Source organism: Daktulosphaira vitifoliae, unplaced genomic scaffold, assembly GCF_025091365.1.
Source record: "Daktulosphaira vitifoliae isolate Bord-2020 unplaced genomic scaffold, ASM2509136v1 Scaffold_3, whole genome shotgun sequence".
In the NCBI taxonomy this organism is placed as follows: Eukaryota; Metazoa; Arthropoda; class Insecta; order Hemiptera; family Phylloxeridae; genus Daktulosphaira; species Daktulosphaira vitifoliae.
The window spans coordinates 34044665-34063299 of NW_026099574.1; the positions used below are offsets into that span (position 1 = coordinate 34044665).

Here is an 18635-nt window from a genome sequence, read left to right on the forward strand (position 1 = left end):
ATATCCTGAAGGGTTTTAGATCAAGCGATTTCCATGAATGCTAAATAATAGTTAATATTGCATAATGATACATGGACCCTAATATTTTAACAGTGTAATGCAAAACGTATTTCATAATTTAAAACCACGAAAGTAATTATTCTTAGTTGTTTGCATACGTCAATACAAATTAAACACTTCAGTTCTTACAAAACTATTATCCACATGAGCTTCGGGCCATATATTTCACTCAATAATGATTTTGCTCATGATAAATGTATTAAAAAACTTTTTGTACTATTATGACTAATTGTGTATAGAAAAGTCACTGAAATCTATTGAATTTATATCATAAAATAAGTCCTTGTTTATAATGTGAATTTTCGTTGTATTACAGCACATAACATGTTATAAATCATTGATATATTAAATTGGTTTTTAAAAGTTAAAGTATTTTCTATTAAAAATCAAACTGAATTATCGGTCGTTATACAATTTATTCTTATACCTAGTTTAAAGTATGAAAATAAAAGACGGTGGTGATTTTTTTTTAGAAATTTTGTGCAAGAAAATTTCAATGATAAACACAAGACTACTGAACAGTAATCCGACCCATAAAACTGTAAAAGCTACTTCTACATCTTTGATATCAAATACTTTAGATTTTTCATTATCATTCAATATGGTTGGTCGATATTCGTCAAATATATATTTAGTAACTTCATCATTCCATTTAACTACTAAACCAGCTTGATCTACCCATGATATTATGGTGTCGATTCTTTTTTTGTATGGAGAATGCCTAGAAAATTATTATTATAAAGCTATATTTATATATACTTTAAATTCAAAATATATGTGATATGTTAAATTTAATTTGCTAATAGTATTTACTATTTTATTATTTATAAGAGTTTATTTATTTTAATAAAAAATTATAATAATTTTAACAACTTTTCATTTATATCATATATTATTACAAGTTTAAGATATAAACTGTTATTGAACTCAAAATAATAACTTTCAACTATAAAATACAAATCCAAACTCAAACCGTATCTAGTTTTTTCCCTTTGCGGGAATTAATCATTTATATATTATGAAGAATTATCGACCAGGGATGACAAAACATGTTGAGTTTCATGTAAAAATTTTTAATAAAGTTCATTTTTTAATTAACCTTTAAAACATATTTGACAATACAATCGAATGATGTGACAAAAAAAGGGTCGTTTACTAATTTTCCGATAATATACCCAAAAAAATTCGAGTACGCTCTTTTAAATCTACGATACTTAAAATCGGCTCAAAAACCTTTTTATACAAGTTCGATATTTGAACTTGGTATATTTTATATAATTATTAAAATAATATTTATACGTAGATTTTTTTCATTTAGTTTTAATTTTTAAATATATTACGTTAATAAATATTTAATTATATTTAGATCAAGTAAATACAACATGAACAAGTAATAATTATCATTTGAATTACCTATGAATCATGTAAGAAATGAAGTATGAGATTAAACACTCCTTCATTTTATGTAAAAAACGAGGCTTAGTTTTATTCCCAGCGTAAAATACATCTTTAAAATGTCCTACGTGTTGATAGTTAATGCGTTGAAAATCAACATGATGACCATCTGAATTTTTAAGAGCATATTTACTCTTCCATTCTTTTACTCTAGGAGCTAGGTTTCGTAAATTTGGATCACTGTTCAGTATTTCTTTAAAACTTAAACTAAACGTGCGTATTGGTAAGTCAGACTTTTCAAGTTCTGAAAAAGTATTCACGTCTGGATAATGCATTGGTGTGTTAAGAAACGTTACTAATGATCCCTATAATAATTATAATTGAAAATTAGTTTTTGATTCTACATTATATTTTATATTAATTCACTTTGTATCGATGGAAATCAAACAAGTCAGACTATTTACTAACATAAGTTAGTGAATACGATGTTAGCTAGACTAAATAGTATTAATATCTAAAAACATCATAAATACCTGAAAAGCGTTTAATACAACAAGTGTAAATAATAAACAAAATGATGTTAGAATTTTCTGGCCTGAACAAGCAAACCTTCTGTTTGTAGGTGCTCCAATAAACATTTTATAAATTTCAAGTCCTAAACTACACCCAGAAAGTTTAAAATGGTCTATGTCCATTGCAGCTTTCGCATAATACATTAAAAATGTTATTATATAAGTTATAAATAGCATAACCCATACTTCATTTTGAAAGCTTCTTAACACAGTAATCATTGGAGGAATAATTCCAGATTTTGGTACTAGCATACACACCACATCACTTGTAATCTAAAATGAATACGTTATTTCACTGTTTAATTATACATCAAATACAAACATTTTATATTAAATATCAACTAAATACTTGCATAAATTAATTGTTAAAAATGAAACTAAAATTTAAGCTGAATGAAAAACTTTAACTCAATTTAAGGTAATAAAATACATAAAAAACTGAAAAAAAAATGTATAAAAAGGTAGGTAGTAAATTACCAGGTGTTTTATTTAAATTCGTTTTTTTGATAATACGTACGTGTCTAGTTAGTTCGCTAACATGACACCCATAATCCTTTAGGAAATGACCATTTCCTATGAGATCTGTACGTCGATCTATTATTGACGCTAAAGTTCCGTGATTACTGCCATTTTTTAAAATTAATTTTCCATAAACAATTTTAGCAAAGAGCTTTTCACTTGATAAAATTAGAGATGCATTCATTTTAACTGCTAAAAGGTTCACAAATTTACCATCTATTCCACCATAAGAACCATCATCCATTGCAATTACTGTAGGCGGTCTAATATTCAACAAAACGCGAAGTGGCTTCTGTTGAAGATTACTAGTTCGTTGCCGAAATATCTTTGGCACTTTATACAGAGACTTTAAAGATATATATTTAAACTTATTTCCATCTAACGGATCATAGAGCTTGACTGAATATGGAGTTATGATGATAATTCTATAAAATATGGATGTTTAGTATGAAGTTATACTTTATTATATCATTACAAGAAAATAAATAAATTTTGGTGATTTATATTTTTGGTAGAGTGGCTTAAATCAGATGGTAATTTATTTAAGGTGGTTGGTAAGTAAATAAGTAATTTCTTTTTACTTGTAGATATTTATTAAATTGTTTTGCCCTTAAATTTTAATCAAATAACATTAAATTCTAGTTTTGTAATAAATTTATTTTGAAATAACGAATTTACGCCATATTAGTCTACTTGTTTCTAAAATATGAATATCACTACACTAAGTGCAAAAATCGCATAAACGAGTTAATATCTAACGAAATTATTAATTTTGTCATAAATATTTATAATCAATTAACTAATAATTTAAATTCAAGAATAAATTGTATGTTAATAAATACTTACATGTTGGTTTAGTTTGGTTGGGTTAGGTATGTATATTACTAAATAAGTACACACATGTATTATTTTCTTTATTAAAGTACTTACTTATGAATAAATTCATTGGACCAAATGCTACTAACTAAATTTCTTATTGATTTGTCCAAGATTTTAACTACCATAATATAAATGGCATCAGAGTTCCAAATCCAGCTATGCTTTAAACCAATCATCTTATTCACAGCAGTTTGAGAGTCAATGAAAAACGTCATAAAAAATGGTGATACTTCCAAAGTTTTTTTAGGTTTTTGACAAGGATCATAACCATAATTGCTACCAGCTTTCGTTAATTGATTGATGTCAATCATATAAACTGTGTACCATTTCATATACAATTGATGATATAATTCATTGGGTACATAAGACCAATTTAAGGGTGTCAAAAAAATAATAGGTGTAATATGTGAGCCCATAAAAATAATGCTCGACAAATCACTAATTATAGATATAGTTCGATCATCTGATATCACCAGTGAGTTTGAAATATTAAAAAGTTTCTTGCTGAGCTCTATTATTTTTGATTCATTTGTTTTTAATAATAAATTATTTATAATTACAGTGATAACAATCTAAAAAAAAAATTGTTTTTCATTATTTGGAGTTATTCTTAACTTTAACATCCACGGATCTATTTTTTTTACCATAGTAAAAGTAAAACCTGATATTTAAATTTTTTTCATACACAATATATACATACATGGGTATAGTTTGTTCTGGTGTAAATTTATAATGCATACTCCACCCTAATTACATACTCAATCTATGTATTAATATGATTATAACTCAATAAATACTTACAATTAAGTTGTTATCGACCCATCGAAATTTTTTGTAACAAAAAAAATTAAAAAATGGGATATTTTGAAAAATTAAAAAATAAAAAACTACATTTAAATTTTTTTTTTATTAAAGACAAAATATAAAAATTTTATTTAACCTACAATAAATAAAAAAAATAATAACTCAAAATATTTGCTGAATTAAAAGTTATTAAATATGTTAAAACGTGGTGGGGCACTTTGTATATATAGTTTTACAAAAATTAAATTCATAAAAGACTGAAACTCTAAAAGGAACATAAGTATATAGGATAATTCATTCATTTATTTAAATTAACGACTCTAGTACAATAATATGTTGCGTTGTAAATACAATTATTAAAAAAAATCATTAACAATTCTAAAAGTTTCTAACAAAAATATATTAGAATAAACTTTAATACAAATTTTGTATTATATTTAATATAATACAAAAATACAAGAATAGTTTTTAGTTAATAATTAAAGAAAATTAACATATCAAATAAAATATAAAAATTAAAAAATCATTAACAAAACTATGCAATTAATATTTATGATAGTAAATTATTTAGAGTTAAAAAATAACTATTGAAAAAATCATAATTCGCTAATTTTTGCCTTCTCTTACTGTTCTTAAGTTCGGTATAAGAAAGTAGGACTCGAAAGAAAAAAGAATTGGGGGAAAATTAAACTTAATCAATTGTAAAAACTCAGGATAGTATAAAGTCAAAGACTCTAAGCCAATATTTATTTGATAGGATATTCATTAGGTGCTACTGAATGATTAAAATTATTAATGTTAATGTTAAAAACAACACATCGTATAAATCGTCAATATATTCTTTCTAAAGTTTCAGTATGACCAATTTAATTATTTTAATTTAATGTTAATTATTGAGTATATTTTATGATTAAAGAATCTTACCAGATTAAACAGAATATTCATAATAATAAATATTTAAATGTTTCAATAAAAAAAATAAATATTTTTTCATATATTATTAATATTTCAACTTTTGTGTCTTATAAAATTTAATTTACATAAATAAATAATTATTTTAACTCTGGTATTCCTAAAACTATTAGAACACTGTATTTCAACTTAAGCACTGAATGAATCATGTCATTTGTCATGTTTTGATTATTTGAAATAAAAACATTAATTATATTTTTATCAAAATATTTGTATAATAAAAATATAGAATTTCAGTATTTTTTCTTATTTTAACAATTGAAAAAAATATTTGTATTAATTGTTTATGTCCTACCAACATAATTGTATTCATATCTTATAATACTGAAGGGAGTGGTATTCAAATTAAACACAATAGATGTTATTTTAGCAGGCAAACTTTGATTGTTAAACTATATTTGGCAATAATTTATTTAACTACGTTATTTTTCTTAGATAGTGAGATATTTGTATTTTTTAAGTTAATGTTAGTTATGAATTTATGCATTAAGCAGCAAATAATAATATTTTTAATATTACATACTCAGATATTTATAAAAAACTAAACATACAAATAAAAATAAAATTACTCTTTGAAACAGGTTCAAAAAAAGCTCATTAAAAAAAAAGCTTTATATTTTATTTTAACTAATTATATATTTCCAAAAAGTTTTTCTCGGCTTATAAGTTATTATTTTGAACTTTGTTTTATGTACCTCATGAATATTTATTTGCATTGATTAACTTTAATCAGAGACTGTAAAAGTTTTTTTCACGAATATATATTTTGCTCAATATAACTATTAGTTTTGATTATTGTGGAATACTAAGTTTAGATGTTACTATAGATTAGACATTTTTTAAAAAGTATTAAAATAAAATCATTGATTTATGGGTTTTGAAACGATATTTTCGTTTTTTTCCGAAACAAATCGAAAATATCATTCCAGAAGCTATAATTTAATTAAAAGCTATTTAATTAGAGATTTTGTTACACTCATGTATCAAAGCTACTTGGACATTATGTTATTAAAAAAAACCTATGGTAGTCAAAATGTTGGATTTATTGAATAAAAAGTAATTTTTGGAAAAAAACGTTTTCAAACCATGGCTCTAATTTTCGTGAGTTTTTAGTATACAAATGGGAGCGTATTGAAATTTTCAAAGATTTAATTAGTTTTAAATTATGTACAACATTACATATGCAAATAACTTTTTATTGTAAATTTAATTATATTTTTTATAGATTGTTGAAAAGTTATTCAGACTTATTGACAAAGATTCAGACGGAATAATTACACCGACACAAATCATGGAATTATTATCTACCATTACGTATTCTTCTAGGTAATATTTTCATCAAAAACTAACTTCGGTTTAAGCACCGAAGGTTTTATATCAATATTTTGTGATTTTACAAGATAACCTTAAAACTTTTTGATTTTTAGTCTTTGCATTAAATACTTTTATTTGTAAAAAATATTTACAAAATAAAATTTGAATACATTCTAGTAATTTGAATAATTTTACACTCAAATAAATTTTAACTAATCATTACTATTTGTATCATTTAAATATTATTAGCTTATGTCAAAGTAACCGAAGTACTCGAATCCATTGTATAGTTCTACTTAAATTTAACACAAGAATATTTTCAAATTATATCCTTATACAAAATAATCATATTTAATTAAAATACTATATGATATAATTTTACTTAGAGTAAGATCGGGATTTGATAGCGAAAACTTGAAGTGGCTCGAACAATTATTTCGTCAAACCGTTGGCAATGAAATGGAAATAAAACGGGACGATTTTAATAAAATTTTGATTACAAAAAATGTAAGACAAAAATTATATATTTATGTTTTAATCTATTATTTTATATATAAATTTTTTCGACAGCCTTTTTTTACGGAACGTGTATTTCAAATATTTGACAAAGATAATTCTGGAACAATATCATTGCATGAGTTTCTCGACGCTATGCACCAGTTTGCAGGTCAATCACCAGATGATAAAATTCGATTTCTATTTAAAGTTTATGACTTGGATGGTAAAAAAAATTCTATTCTGAATAATGTTGTCCTTAATGTATTCCATCATTAATAATATCTATTTTTCTCCAATATACAATAATTTATTGTTTGTTTAAACTATGATATACAACTACTCTATTTTTTATAAATAAATATGGAAAAATTTTAAGGCGATGGTCTTATACAGCATCGTGAACTTCAACATGTTATGCGTGCTTGTATGGAAGAAAATGGTATGCGTTTTTCTGAAGATCAGGTAGAAGACTTAACGATGGCATTATTTGAAGATGCAGACAGCGAATCACGTGGTGCTATTACTTATGAAGCTCTAAAGAATCAATTACAAAAACATAATGGACTTTTGGAAAACCTATCAATTAGGTAAGCAAAGAGAATAAATAACCATAATAATCTAAACTTTAAATTAATTTTATTATTTCTGTTGTCTTTATTTTAGCATTGATCGTTGGTTGGTCCCACCAAAACCTAAACAGCAACCAGCTTCTGTTATGGGAAAATTAACTGCATTAAGGCCATATCAGCTCTCATTGCCTTACATGCGAAATAACTACGTTTATTTGATATTTTTAAATGTATATATACTAATAAATATAATTTTATTTGGATCCAGAATTTATCAGTACAGAAACGCTAATATATACACAATATTAGCTAGAGCATGTGGTAAGATTAATTATAAAATTAATAAAATATATTTATAAAAAGTGAAAATTTAAAAAAAAATATGATTTAATGAGTATATACTTTTAGGTCAGTGTTTAAATTTCAATTGTACTTTTGTTCTCGTGCTAATGTTAAGACATAGCATAACATTTTTAAGGACTCGTGGTTTGTCTTCTTTTTTGCCTCTAGATCAACATATATATTTACACAAAATCACAGGATTTTTCATATTTGGTTATAGTTTACTTCATACGCTAATGCATCTCATTAATTTTAGTAAGAAATATACTGTAAAATACTATTTGAATTTATTATATTACTATTTATTTTGATAGGTACTGTTATTATATACGACTCTAATTTGAATTACGAAGGGTTTACTGTTTCGGAATGGCTGTTTACAACCGATCCTGAAATGTTCGGTCTTATTGATGGATATGCCAACCCCACTGGTGTGCTACTTATTATAATATTATTCGTCATGTTTATTTGCTCACAACCGTTTGTGCGTAGGGGAGGTTCATTCGAAGTTAGTCAGAACTTTTTTTTTTTTTTTTAATTTCTAAACTTATTAATATTTTAGGTATTTTATTGGACACATCTTTTATACGTACCTTTTTTCTTACTATTGATAATTCACTGTCCAAACTTTTGGAAGTGGTTTATTATTCCTGGATTTATATATCTCTGTGAGCGTTTTTATCGTTTTTCTTTAATGCGCTCTGAACACGGGAAAACATATATAAGTTCTGGATTGCTATTACCATCAAAGGTCACACATTTGGTAATTAAAAGGCCACCGCATTTTGATTTTCACCCGGGTGATTACGTTTTTGTCAATATACCAGTTATAGCTAAATATGAATGGCATCCATTTACGATCAGTAGTGCTCCAGAACAAGAGGGTAAATAATGGAAAATTTACTTTTCCAGTTTGATAATAAATTAACAAACAATTTTTTTAGACTATATGTGGCTCCACATTAGAGGAGTAGGAGAATGGACAAATAGACTGTATTCATACTTTGAGGAAGAACAACAAAAATTGCATTTAATGAATGAACCCGAGTCGGATAACGATAACTCATCGTCTATCGGATCTGTAGAACAGTCTAAAATAAAAAAATTACAAACGTAATTGTAGAAAAATCTTCTTCTTTTATCCTTTGTATATTATACTTTAATTTGTAATATTTTAGTACATTGCAAAGAACATTTTCCGGGAGAAATATAGAAGAGCCGGTAAAAGGAAAATTTAAAAGAGGAGGGGATTTCAGTTACACTAATCAAAGTTTTAGTAGTTTACCAGAAGATTTTCAAATAAGAGGATCAGATTCTGAAACTACACCCACGACAATAACTAAAGTTGGCAAGTAACTTTTTAAGGCTCATTTTTAAAGTTTGTTATTATGAAAAGAAATTAAATTAAACAATTTTGGCGATAATTTCAAAAAGGTACTATGTTCAAAAAAATTAAACTTTTCATTAGAAGGAAATAACTTATGTCTAAACGCGAAAACCTATGACAAGCACCTTTTTGTTTTCTGTGTTATTCCTGTATAGAATTTATTTTTATTATTTATCAGGATATTAAGATTTGTATTTATTAAGTTTTCCATTAATAAACGAACATTTTTTTGGACTTTGTACCTTTCCTATGCCAACGCTTCAATTACCGTTTACTCTAAAACGGGTGAAAATAGTTTTTTATAAAATTGAAAATGTTGGTTCGTTAAAATATAAGTTATATTAATAATTTATAGATTCAAGAAAATCTGTAAAGAAGACGCAAAATGCTAATCTTCATAAATTGGTATTAATTAATAAAGCCCCTTTGTCAAAATCATTGTCCATGCCCGATATAGATAATCGAATTAAGAAGAGAGAACGGCTACTAGCGTATGTATCAAAATGTTGATTAAAGATATCATAAATTATAATATTTTTAACTGACATAATTACACATTCTGGTTCATAATATACAATATATTAATACTATAACATATGTAGTTTGCGTACTTATATGCGCTCAGAATCAGAAAAAAGTTTTGATGAATGTCAAATGAAAAGAGCTAGATTGCAATCTTTGGGTATTGCCTACTTGAGTCCTCAAAATAAGTCGTTAGCTCAAAGTTTTAGATACATGAGACATAAACCTACAATAATAGCTTTTAAAACGCCCAGTTTAGAGAACTGCGAGACTAAAGTCTCATCGTACAGTATTACTATTGAAAATGTAAGTAATTTGTTATTGTGTCTAATTAAATATTCTCAATAGCTGCTCATAATCGTTTCAGTCGTCAAATATTGGCAGTATGGAATTCGTGACCAATGAAAGTAAATCAAACGAAAGGTCGGATAAAGACGACAGCAGCAGATCACAAATAAATTATCCCGTTGGCAAACCATTAGAAGTGAGACGTTTGATCTTTGTGCCCTTTTTTATTTTTATTCAACTAATGAATTCCATTATATTTTTTGAAGATTTATTTAGTCGGTCCGTACGGTGCGCCATCCAGTCATTTATTCAGAGCTCAACACGCAGTGATGATAGCTACGGGCATAGGCGTCACACCATTTGCATCGATTTTACAATCGATCATGCATAGATACTGGAAGGCGCGACATACGTGTCCTAAGTGTAAATATACTTGGGCTAGTGAAATACCACCTACTGTGATGCATCTCAGAAAAGTGAGGGAAATAATTATTCAATGTAAACAGATAATATTAATAAAAAAAAAAAAAAATAGGTGGATTTCTTTTGGATTAATCGCGATCAAAGATCCTTCGAATGGTTCGTGAACTTACTTTCGCAGCTAGAAATAGAACAAGCCGAGCTTGGTGGTGCTATGGAAAGATTTTTAGAGATGCATATGTATATAACTTCAGCATTACAAAAAACTGACATGAAAGCTGTAGGATTGCAATTGGCATTAGATTTGTTACACGAAAAGGTAAGTACTTACACTTAATGATATACAGTAATTTCCATATATTAATTTTAATATTAAAGGAAAAACGAGATTTAATCACTGGTTTAAAGACTCGGACAAATGCAGGACGACCAAATTGGGACAAAGTTTTTAAACAACTATTGGATCAGAAAAAAGGAAAGATCACAGTGTTTTATTGTGGTCCGCCTCAATTGGGTAGACTATTAAGAGTAAAATGTGATCAATTCGGATTTGGTTTCCGAAAAGAAGTCTTTTAAATATTTTCTAATAAATTAGTAACATGATTATGACTTTTTGTTAGTAAAAATTATACTGTTTATATTTTGTGTTATCGTGTTTATAATCAGGTCATGATAGTTACCAAATTGTAAAAGAAAAGACTGGAATAGTATTACCAATAATAAACACCAATGTTACCATGATAAAATATATTTAAATAAAATTAGAACAGTCAAACAAACTAAATTACATAATTCTAAAATAATAGTGATAATTCTAAAGTTTAATTTAGCAAGTATCTATTTGAAATAACAAATATTTGAATATGAAAATCGTTCATATACAAATTTAATAATTTACTATATATGTTTTTTATAACATTATGGTATTTATATATTTCATAATTTAGTATAAATAATTTTGATTAATTGTACTGAATTTTAGTATTCTATACTTTTTGAATGTATCATAGAATTATTAAGTTGTTTATAATACTTTTTATTTTAAAATTGTTTCCTAAATTATATACTAAACTTATATATTTTTTAACGCCATAGTATATATTTTTTTAAATACTGTATTAAAAAGTATTTTTATAAATTTTCATTAAAAGAAAATATACATGACTTAGATCATTTAACACGTGCATTTATTAATATTATTAAAAAATGTTATTTGTACTAATTTTATGAATTTTACATTTGTACAATTTAAAAATACCGATAAAATATTCAATAAATAACAACATTTATAATTATCTAAGTTTAAATTCTAAAGCGTGATAATATAGTTTAAATTGAACATTCATGGAGCTAGTATTTATATTTAATTTAACTTTTAAATAGACATACAATTTTTTCAAATAAAATCAAATTTAAATGTATGTATATTAAAATATAGATTTTAGTATTTTGATCATTAAATATTCCTTTATTTATACAATGGTCTCAAGTATGCTCAATTTGTAAGTGATCATTAAAGAAATATATGATAGTTAAAACTTTCGATCATTACTTTATTTCACTTTTTATTAGAGAAACAAACATTTTGATGTTTTATTCAATTATTATCCTATAGAGCTTAAGCGCATAGCTTAGAATTGTAAAACCATAAAACTTGGTGATAAATTTAAATCTATTCCTGGCCACAACTAATTCGCACATCAAATAAACTAAATTTTGTAGTGAAAAAAGTGCAAAAGATAAAATCATTAAAAATAATGATTATAATAATGCATGAATAAACGATATGAGGAAATATTTTTTAGACAATTGCAGGTAAACAACAGGTGAAAATATGTAAATCCAAATAAACAAGATTTGTTTTTATTTGTAATAGAAAAAATATGTTTCAATTTAATACAGTCTTAAAGTAGGTTTTCCGCTAAGTAGCCAATAATCATTTAAATGATTAAAAAGTAATAGTACAAATTTGATAAAAGTATACATATGTTTTTATTTACCTGAGAATAAAATGATTCCAACGAAAAACTGATGATTTTTCAGTTGACTGTTTAAAAAATAAAATTATTGTACAGTTATTTGAAACTTTTAATTTTTAATTTAAGTTATTCAGTAATATAATGAGTTTAAAAACTTCATTTAAGACTTAAAGATTCGTAATTAATTTTTTAAATAACTATCAAAAAAGTTATTTACAAAGAAATGCGTTAGAACTTATTTATTCTGAACTAATATAATATTAGCCTATATTAATACACAAAAATAGGGTTTTGAGGATTATTGCAATTTGTATAAATATGATGTTTTCTGTCATGCGCAAAAAAAAATATGAGTCAATTTTATAATTAATTTTATTTTAACTGCGAATCAAGATTTGTTTTTTGTACTTTAAAAATGCCAATCTGATAAGACAGAAATTAAAGTTTTAAATTTATTTTTGCTATCCGAAAAATTGACACAGAATTTGAGTCGTAACTGTTTTTAAATTTTATTCGTGAAAATATTTTTATAAATATTTCTTAACTATATTTTTGGTAAGCTATCTACGTAAGAAATTTTTATTGCAAACGTTTCTAAACTGAAACTCATAGCGAGCATTTTATGAAATACACTACTAAGTAACGTATACTTGATTGATCAATATTTTTATTTAATTTCATGCTGTGTATCTTTTACATTAAAAAGGCAAAAAATCTAATAGGCATTAAAATAAAAATTTAATTTAAGTGTTTTAAATTTCTTATGTTAGCTAATTCTCAACAAAGTAAGTTTTTAGTGAATCAACTAAGTTGTCTTATAAAGTTAAATGTTGCCTTAGGAGCAATAAATACATTTTAATATTATTAATTATTTTAGTGTCTAATCAAACACAAAAAAATTCAAAACAACAATTAAATTTATTTTATAAGACTACTTCCCAAGAGTACGGATGTTATGGTTTTAGACTGCTATCTTCTAGGAACTACAGAAAATCACAGAAATTTGGTCAGGAACAATTCGTTAGAGGAATGTATCGAAATAATTCATTAAATATATAAACACTTAGAAAAAAAATCATGTAAATGGTAGTTTTATATTATAATTGTGTGAAAATCTAGAATTAGAATAGATATTTTTTTATTGAATTGTAACGAAATTCAATGTTATACTCAGCACAACAAACATAACTAGTGTTAATAAACATTGCTCCTGGTGCACTGTTAAAATTATGAGTATTTTGTTGGGCTCGGATTATTTTTTTGTAAGAAAAAAGGTTTCTTTTTTACTTGTCAAATTTAATTTTAAAGTCTCGTGCAAGGAATTTCATTTCGTCAGTTTTGGAAACATATACAAAACTATTCGAACTGAGTATTAATGACTCAAAAGTTGTGTTATTAGGTAATATAACTTCATTAAGTAAGAGTTCTAATTCTCTAAATATTCATTTGTATAAGTCTATTACTTTTCATAAAATTAACTCCGATTTATTTTTAAATATGATAGCTCTATAATTTAAATTACTTTAAAAGGCTCAATTTAGAATGTGTTAAAAAATATATTTTCTGTGAACTAAGATAATACTATAAACAATTGGTTTAGTATAGTAATTTAAAATTGACTTGTAGCTAACTTTAATTTGGTTTTTTAAGAAAGCCTATCAAATATCAACTATCAAAGTTACTCTAGTCCTAAAATTTACAATAAACTTATTTTAGTTATCGAGCAATAAAAAAATTCTTTGTTAAAACAGCTTGTAAGTAACAAAGATTGAAATTAAATTATTTATTGCTACCTATTAAGAATACATTTAACTCTCATATATTTTTAATAGAGATAAATAATCTTAATATTGCCAATAAAAAAAACAATTATATTTTCATCTTTATATCTTAATGAAATTGAGAGTAGCTATAAAATAAAAATGTTTCATAATTTTACTAATTAAGTGTGATAGAGCAATACAATTTTTTTTTTATTTGTATTTATTTATTTGTTTTAAATGAGCATTATATTGCATCCTTAAAAACTGATTTTAATTTCTAATTAATGGTTGTAATAAATAATTGAAGGTCTATGACGTATGTAAATATTTTGATTTGAATTTACATCAAAGTGTAATGACCAACCAGATCCCATATTATGAACACTTGTAACATATATAATTGACACTGCACCTGATTCAGATATATGATATGCCGGTGTATCCTGTTTAGAAGAATATTATAAATATAATTTTATTTGATTTCACAAAAACTTATTAAACTTACTCCTCCACAGTATTTTGTCACAAATGACTCTTTACCCGTAGATGGGTTAACATTATATAACTCTAAGTAGTTAGTATCGCACATAGATTTTGACCCGAGATCAAAAACTGAAAAAATTAAATCAGTTTAATAAATTTTTTTATTATTATTTTGAAATTATGTTGGTTTTTGATAATGCCAATATAATATTATTATTTTTAACAAAAATAATTTTAGTTACATCATGAGTTTAATTTCAACTAAAATTTGTTTAATAGAGTTCCTTGATTTTTATCTTACATAATTAATTGCTATCTATAATTTAAAATATATTAAGTAACTTACCTCTAAATTCAATTGAAATAGAGTTTGGAGTTGGAACGCTAATATCCCAACGACATTTGCTATTTTTTTTGTATAATTTTGGATATAAAGGGCTTGTTACTATTCCTTCTATATTAAATAACCTCCCACCGCAGCCTTTACCTAATTTTCCAAACATCAAGTTTATAATACGTAAGATCATTTCTAATAAAAAAAATATTTTTAAACCTTGATCAGTTGACGTGTAAGTTAAATCCATTATATTAGAACTCCATAAAGCTTGTGATTTCAATTGCATTGTTACAATGGAACTCGAAGAAAAAATTGGATTAGGAGAATAGTAATGTGATCCGTCGACAAGTGTAGTCAGTAATGGTGATGTTGTTGAAGAACCATCATAAATCTAATATTGATTCAACCCAACCCATTATATTTTAAATTTTTAAAAACTATATTTTTTATTTATAAATTTTAACAAGCCTGGATTAAAAGACATTGATACCAATGGCCTCTAAGGCTTAGATATTTTTGTTTAAAATAGCAAAAAACATGTAGCTTAATAATTAGGCTATGAACTTTTTGCTACACTATTACATTAATTATTATAATTAAAATAAAGGTTCCTCGTTTAAATGTTGATTTTGAAACTTTCAACGTCTTAATCCGGGTTTGGATATAAACAATAAAAAAATAGATTATTATTTCTATTTAGATTTGATATATTACCTTAAGAAATTCGTTTTTAGTTTTATCTAATAAAAGACTAGCAAAGTATAGGGAAATTGTTAAATTTTTTTGGCCAACATCTATTACAAATGTACAGGTATCCAAGCTTGGTGATGCAATATTATTTTCAATAACTATGCGGCCTTGAGTTTCATTAAAAGTTGGTTGGCAAACTTCAACAAACATAAAATTTCTAATTAATTGTAAAATTTGTTAAAATATAAAGAATAAAACAGATATAATTGACAGATACATTTTAATATTTTAAACATTTTGTTGTAATTTTTTTTTTTAATAATTTATGAATATTAGGATACCTTACAATCATTTTTTAAATTTATATAATATTATTTACAAATGATTAATTCTATTATAAATCTTTTATATTTTTTAATGCAATATATAAAATTATATTAATAACACGAAAAATGACTTAATTAATACTTTTGATTTATTAAGTCATTTTTAAAATTATACATTACTACCAGGAATTCGGAACGGAACAATATTTTTGTTCCAGAACGTGAAATTTTGTTCCATTCCAAATTTGTTCCAGAACGGAACTATTAGTAAAATCCGTTCCAACCATCCAACGGATTTTTTCCTAAAGAATAGTTCAGACTATTTGGTCCTAAATGAAACCCATGCTAAAAATTATTCCAACAATTTACTCCAAAAAGGAGCTTATTCTAAAAAAACGTTTCGGGTATAAAAATTAAAATATATTAATAAATATAATAATATTTTGTGTATAAAGCTTTTATTTTTAATATGTAATCAATATAATCTCTTACTAAAATGCTTTGCGCAAAATATTAATAATTATACCATAAATATATTTATCAAAAAAAAAAATATTTATATATATATATATAAATCTAAATAATTAATACGTTAAACTTATTAGTTTACATGACAATACTATGCTATTTAATATATATATTTTATAATTTAATTACAATATTTTTGAATATGAAATTACTTGATCGTTCAAAATACAAAACAAAAATATCTATAGCATAAAAAATGATAGCATAGATATACGTGAGATAATTTGGAACAAGTTTTGATGATATCTGACAGGGATTTTAATCACTGTCATAAGAAAAGCTTTGATGCAAATTTGTAGATATTGTTTAATTCTAAGAAATTGGTGGATGATTACAAAAGCAACATCAACTCCTAATTCCTTAATTATATCCAATATAATACGTTAAAATATTTGAATAGGCTAAATATAATGCTCCCTAGTTAGACTTTAGTACAAGGATCTGAATCTGTAAGAGGCCCACGTCTAAATAAAGATTAAAATTATTTAGTAGATTAATATGTAAAAATATAATAATAATATTTTAAATATGGTTAATATATATCATGGCCGACCCCAAGTAGTTGGGATTAAGGCGAGGAAGAAGAAGAAGATGGTTAATAGATATCAGTGGGGTGAAACTAAATGGTAACGTTCAAAAGCATTTTCGTGAAGAATTTTTAGCTAGTGTTCCGTTACAGAGCAAATAGCCAGAGCGTATTTCATTAATAGTTTCGTTCAGGAAAGAATTTTATTAGTATCCGTTCTGGAGCAAACGGCTGGAATTTTTGTTAGAAAAAGTTCCGTTTCGGAACAAAATTTGCTCCGTTCTGAATCCCTGATTACTACTTATTCCTGATCTGTTCATTTTTATGTTTATTAAAATATTAATTATTTTACGATAATTTTGTACAATTCTATGACTTCTTAAAATTATTGTTTCCATGGCTTCTTAAAATCTTTGCATTTCCTATGGCTTTTCAATACTTTTTCGTTTCTATGGCTTTTTAATACTTTTATATTTCTATATATATATTTATATTTCTATGATTCCTTAAAATATTTGCATTTCTAGGACTTCTCAATAATTTTGCACTTCTATGACTTCTCTATATATTTTTGCATTTTTACAGTTTCTCAATATTTTTGTTTCTGAATTTCTATAGTTTTTGATGTGAAAATACAATGTCTTGCATTATTTCCCGTTCTATGTTTGTTTAATAATTTCAAAAGTTATTGGCCATTATTAGTAATTTAAAAAAAATATTATTTAATATATCTTAAGTTTTACTATCATTAAAGTTATTGTAAGTGCTATTTTTTACTTTTTCTGTAGCACTTGAGCTTTAAACATGTCACCATATATAATTCTAATCAGATGGATATTTTAACTATTAAGAATTATAGTAGTCTCTTCTAATGAGGTTTCTTAACTATCCAGTACGGATGATTAGCACGTCACTAGAGAAAGAAATAGCACTCAAATTACCAATCTGAATTATTGTTTAATAAATGGAATCACTGTAGTGACTTTAACTAAAACCCGAGATAGGTTATGTTAAGTACTTTTCCGTTATTAATCCAGCTATACCATCCCTCTAAAAAATATAGGACCCTACCTATTATTCCAAAAATGACATGACTTAAGTTTTGGCACATTTTAGACTAAGCTTAAAAATTTAATACATTTCTTATAATTTTAAAAATTATATATATTAAAGACTTTAATTTTCTTATGTTTTGATTTAATACTTATTGAATTTGGTTAAAACTTAATTTTTAAATACCAATTTTACAAATTAATCCCAAAAATAAAATCAAGATACTAGTTAAAAAAAAATAATAATACTTACATGTTTTTATATATTCAAGTATAAATCCACTAGATGTTTTTAATCCATCTGTACTAAAACTCAAAGTGATATCGGAATAAAATCGATGAACAATATCAATTTCATGATCTTCATGACATAGTTTCATAGTGTTAGGTGATGACTAAGAAAATAAACG

The 18635-nt window shown here is 25.0% G+C and overlaps 3 protein-coding genes across 5 annotated transcripts in view; 1 reads left to right on the forward strand and 2 right to left on the reverse strand.

Moving 5' to 3' along the window:
• The window catches only part of LOC126902196 (NADPH oxidase 5), a 48618-nt gene extending 37205 nt beyond the window's left edge, over window positions 1-11413 (forward strand). For 2 of the 3 annotated variants that reach the window (XM_050679229.1, XM_050679230.1), the window contains exons 5-20: window positions 6427-6527; window positions 6902-7022; window positions 7086-7236; window positions 7390-7600; window positions 7677-7903; window positions 7991-8179; window positions 8239-8432; window positions 8487-8808; window positions 8869-9037; window positions 9103-9272; window positions 9667-9802; window positions 9914-10139; window positions 10201-10317; window positions 10388-10597; window positions 10657-10860; window positions 10920-11413. In XM_050679229.1, the coding sequence (XP_050535186.1) occupies window positions 6427-6527; window positions 6902-7022; window positions 7086-7236; window positions 7390-7600; window positions 7677-7903; window positions 7991-8179; window positions 8239-8432; window positions 8487-8808; window positions 8869-9037; window positions 9103-9272; window positions 9667-9802; window positions 9914-10139; window positions 10201-10317; window positions 10388-10597; window positions 10657-10860; window positions 10920-11117 (2946 nt within the window). In that variant the 3' untranslated portion in view covers window positions 11118-11413. The remainder of the gene's footprint in view (window positions 1-6426; window positions 6528-6901; window positions 7023-7085; window positions 7237-7389; window positions 7601-7676; window positions 7904-7990; window positions 8180-8238; window positions 8433-8486; window positions 8809-8868; window positions 9038-9102; window positions 9273-9666; window positions 9803-9913; window positions 10140-10200; window positions 10318-10387; window positions 10598-10656; window positions 10861-10919) is intronic. The other variant, XM_050679231.1, reaches the window with a different exon arrangement.
• On the reverse strand, window positions 366-3986 carry LOC126902197 (uncharacterized). The gene is made up of 5 exons (XM_050679232.1): window positions 3477-3986; window positions 2545-2971; window positions 1989-2300; window positions 1474-1820; window positions 366-781 (listed from the first exon to the last, which is right to left on the reverse strand). Exons 1-5 carry the CDS (start codon window positions 3839-3841, stop codon window positions 493-495), a joined length of 1740 nt encoding a protein of 579 aa, XP_050535189.1. The 5' UTR covers window positions 3842-3986; the 3' UTR covers window positions 366-492.
• A 2983-nt stretch (window positions 11414-14396) lies between the features above and the next one.
• The window catches only part of LOC126902194 (cubilin), a 45517-nt gene continuing 41278 nt past the window's right edge, over window positions 14397-18635 (reverse strand). Inside the window, exons 56-61 of the mRNA XM_050679221.1 lie at window positions 18479-18620; window positions 15818-15990; window positions 15320-15494; window positions 15113-15253; window positions 14789-14895; window positions 14397-14726 (exon numbers count right to left, since the gene is read on the reverse strand). Coding sequence (XP_050535178.1) covers window positions 14565-14726; window positions 14789-14895; window positions 15113-15253; window positions 15320-15494; window positions 15818-15990; window positions 18479-18620 — 900 coding nt within the window. The 3' untranslated portion in view covers window positions 14397-14564. The remainder of the gene's footprint in view (window positions 14727-14788; window positions 14896-15112; window positions 15254-15319; window positions 15495-15817; window positions 15991-18478; window positions 18621-18635) is intronic.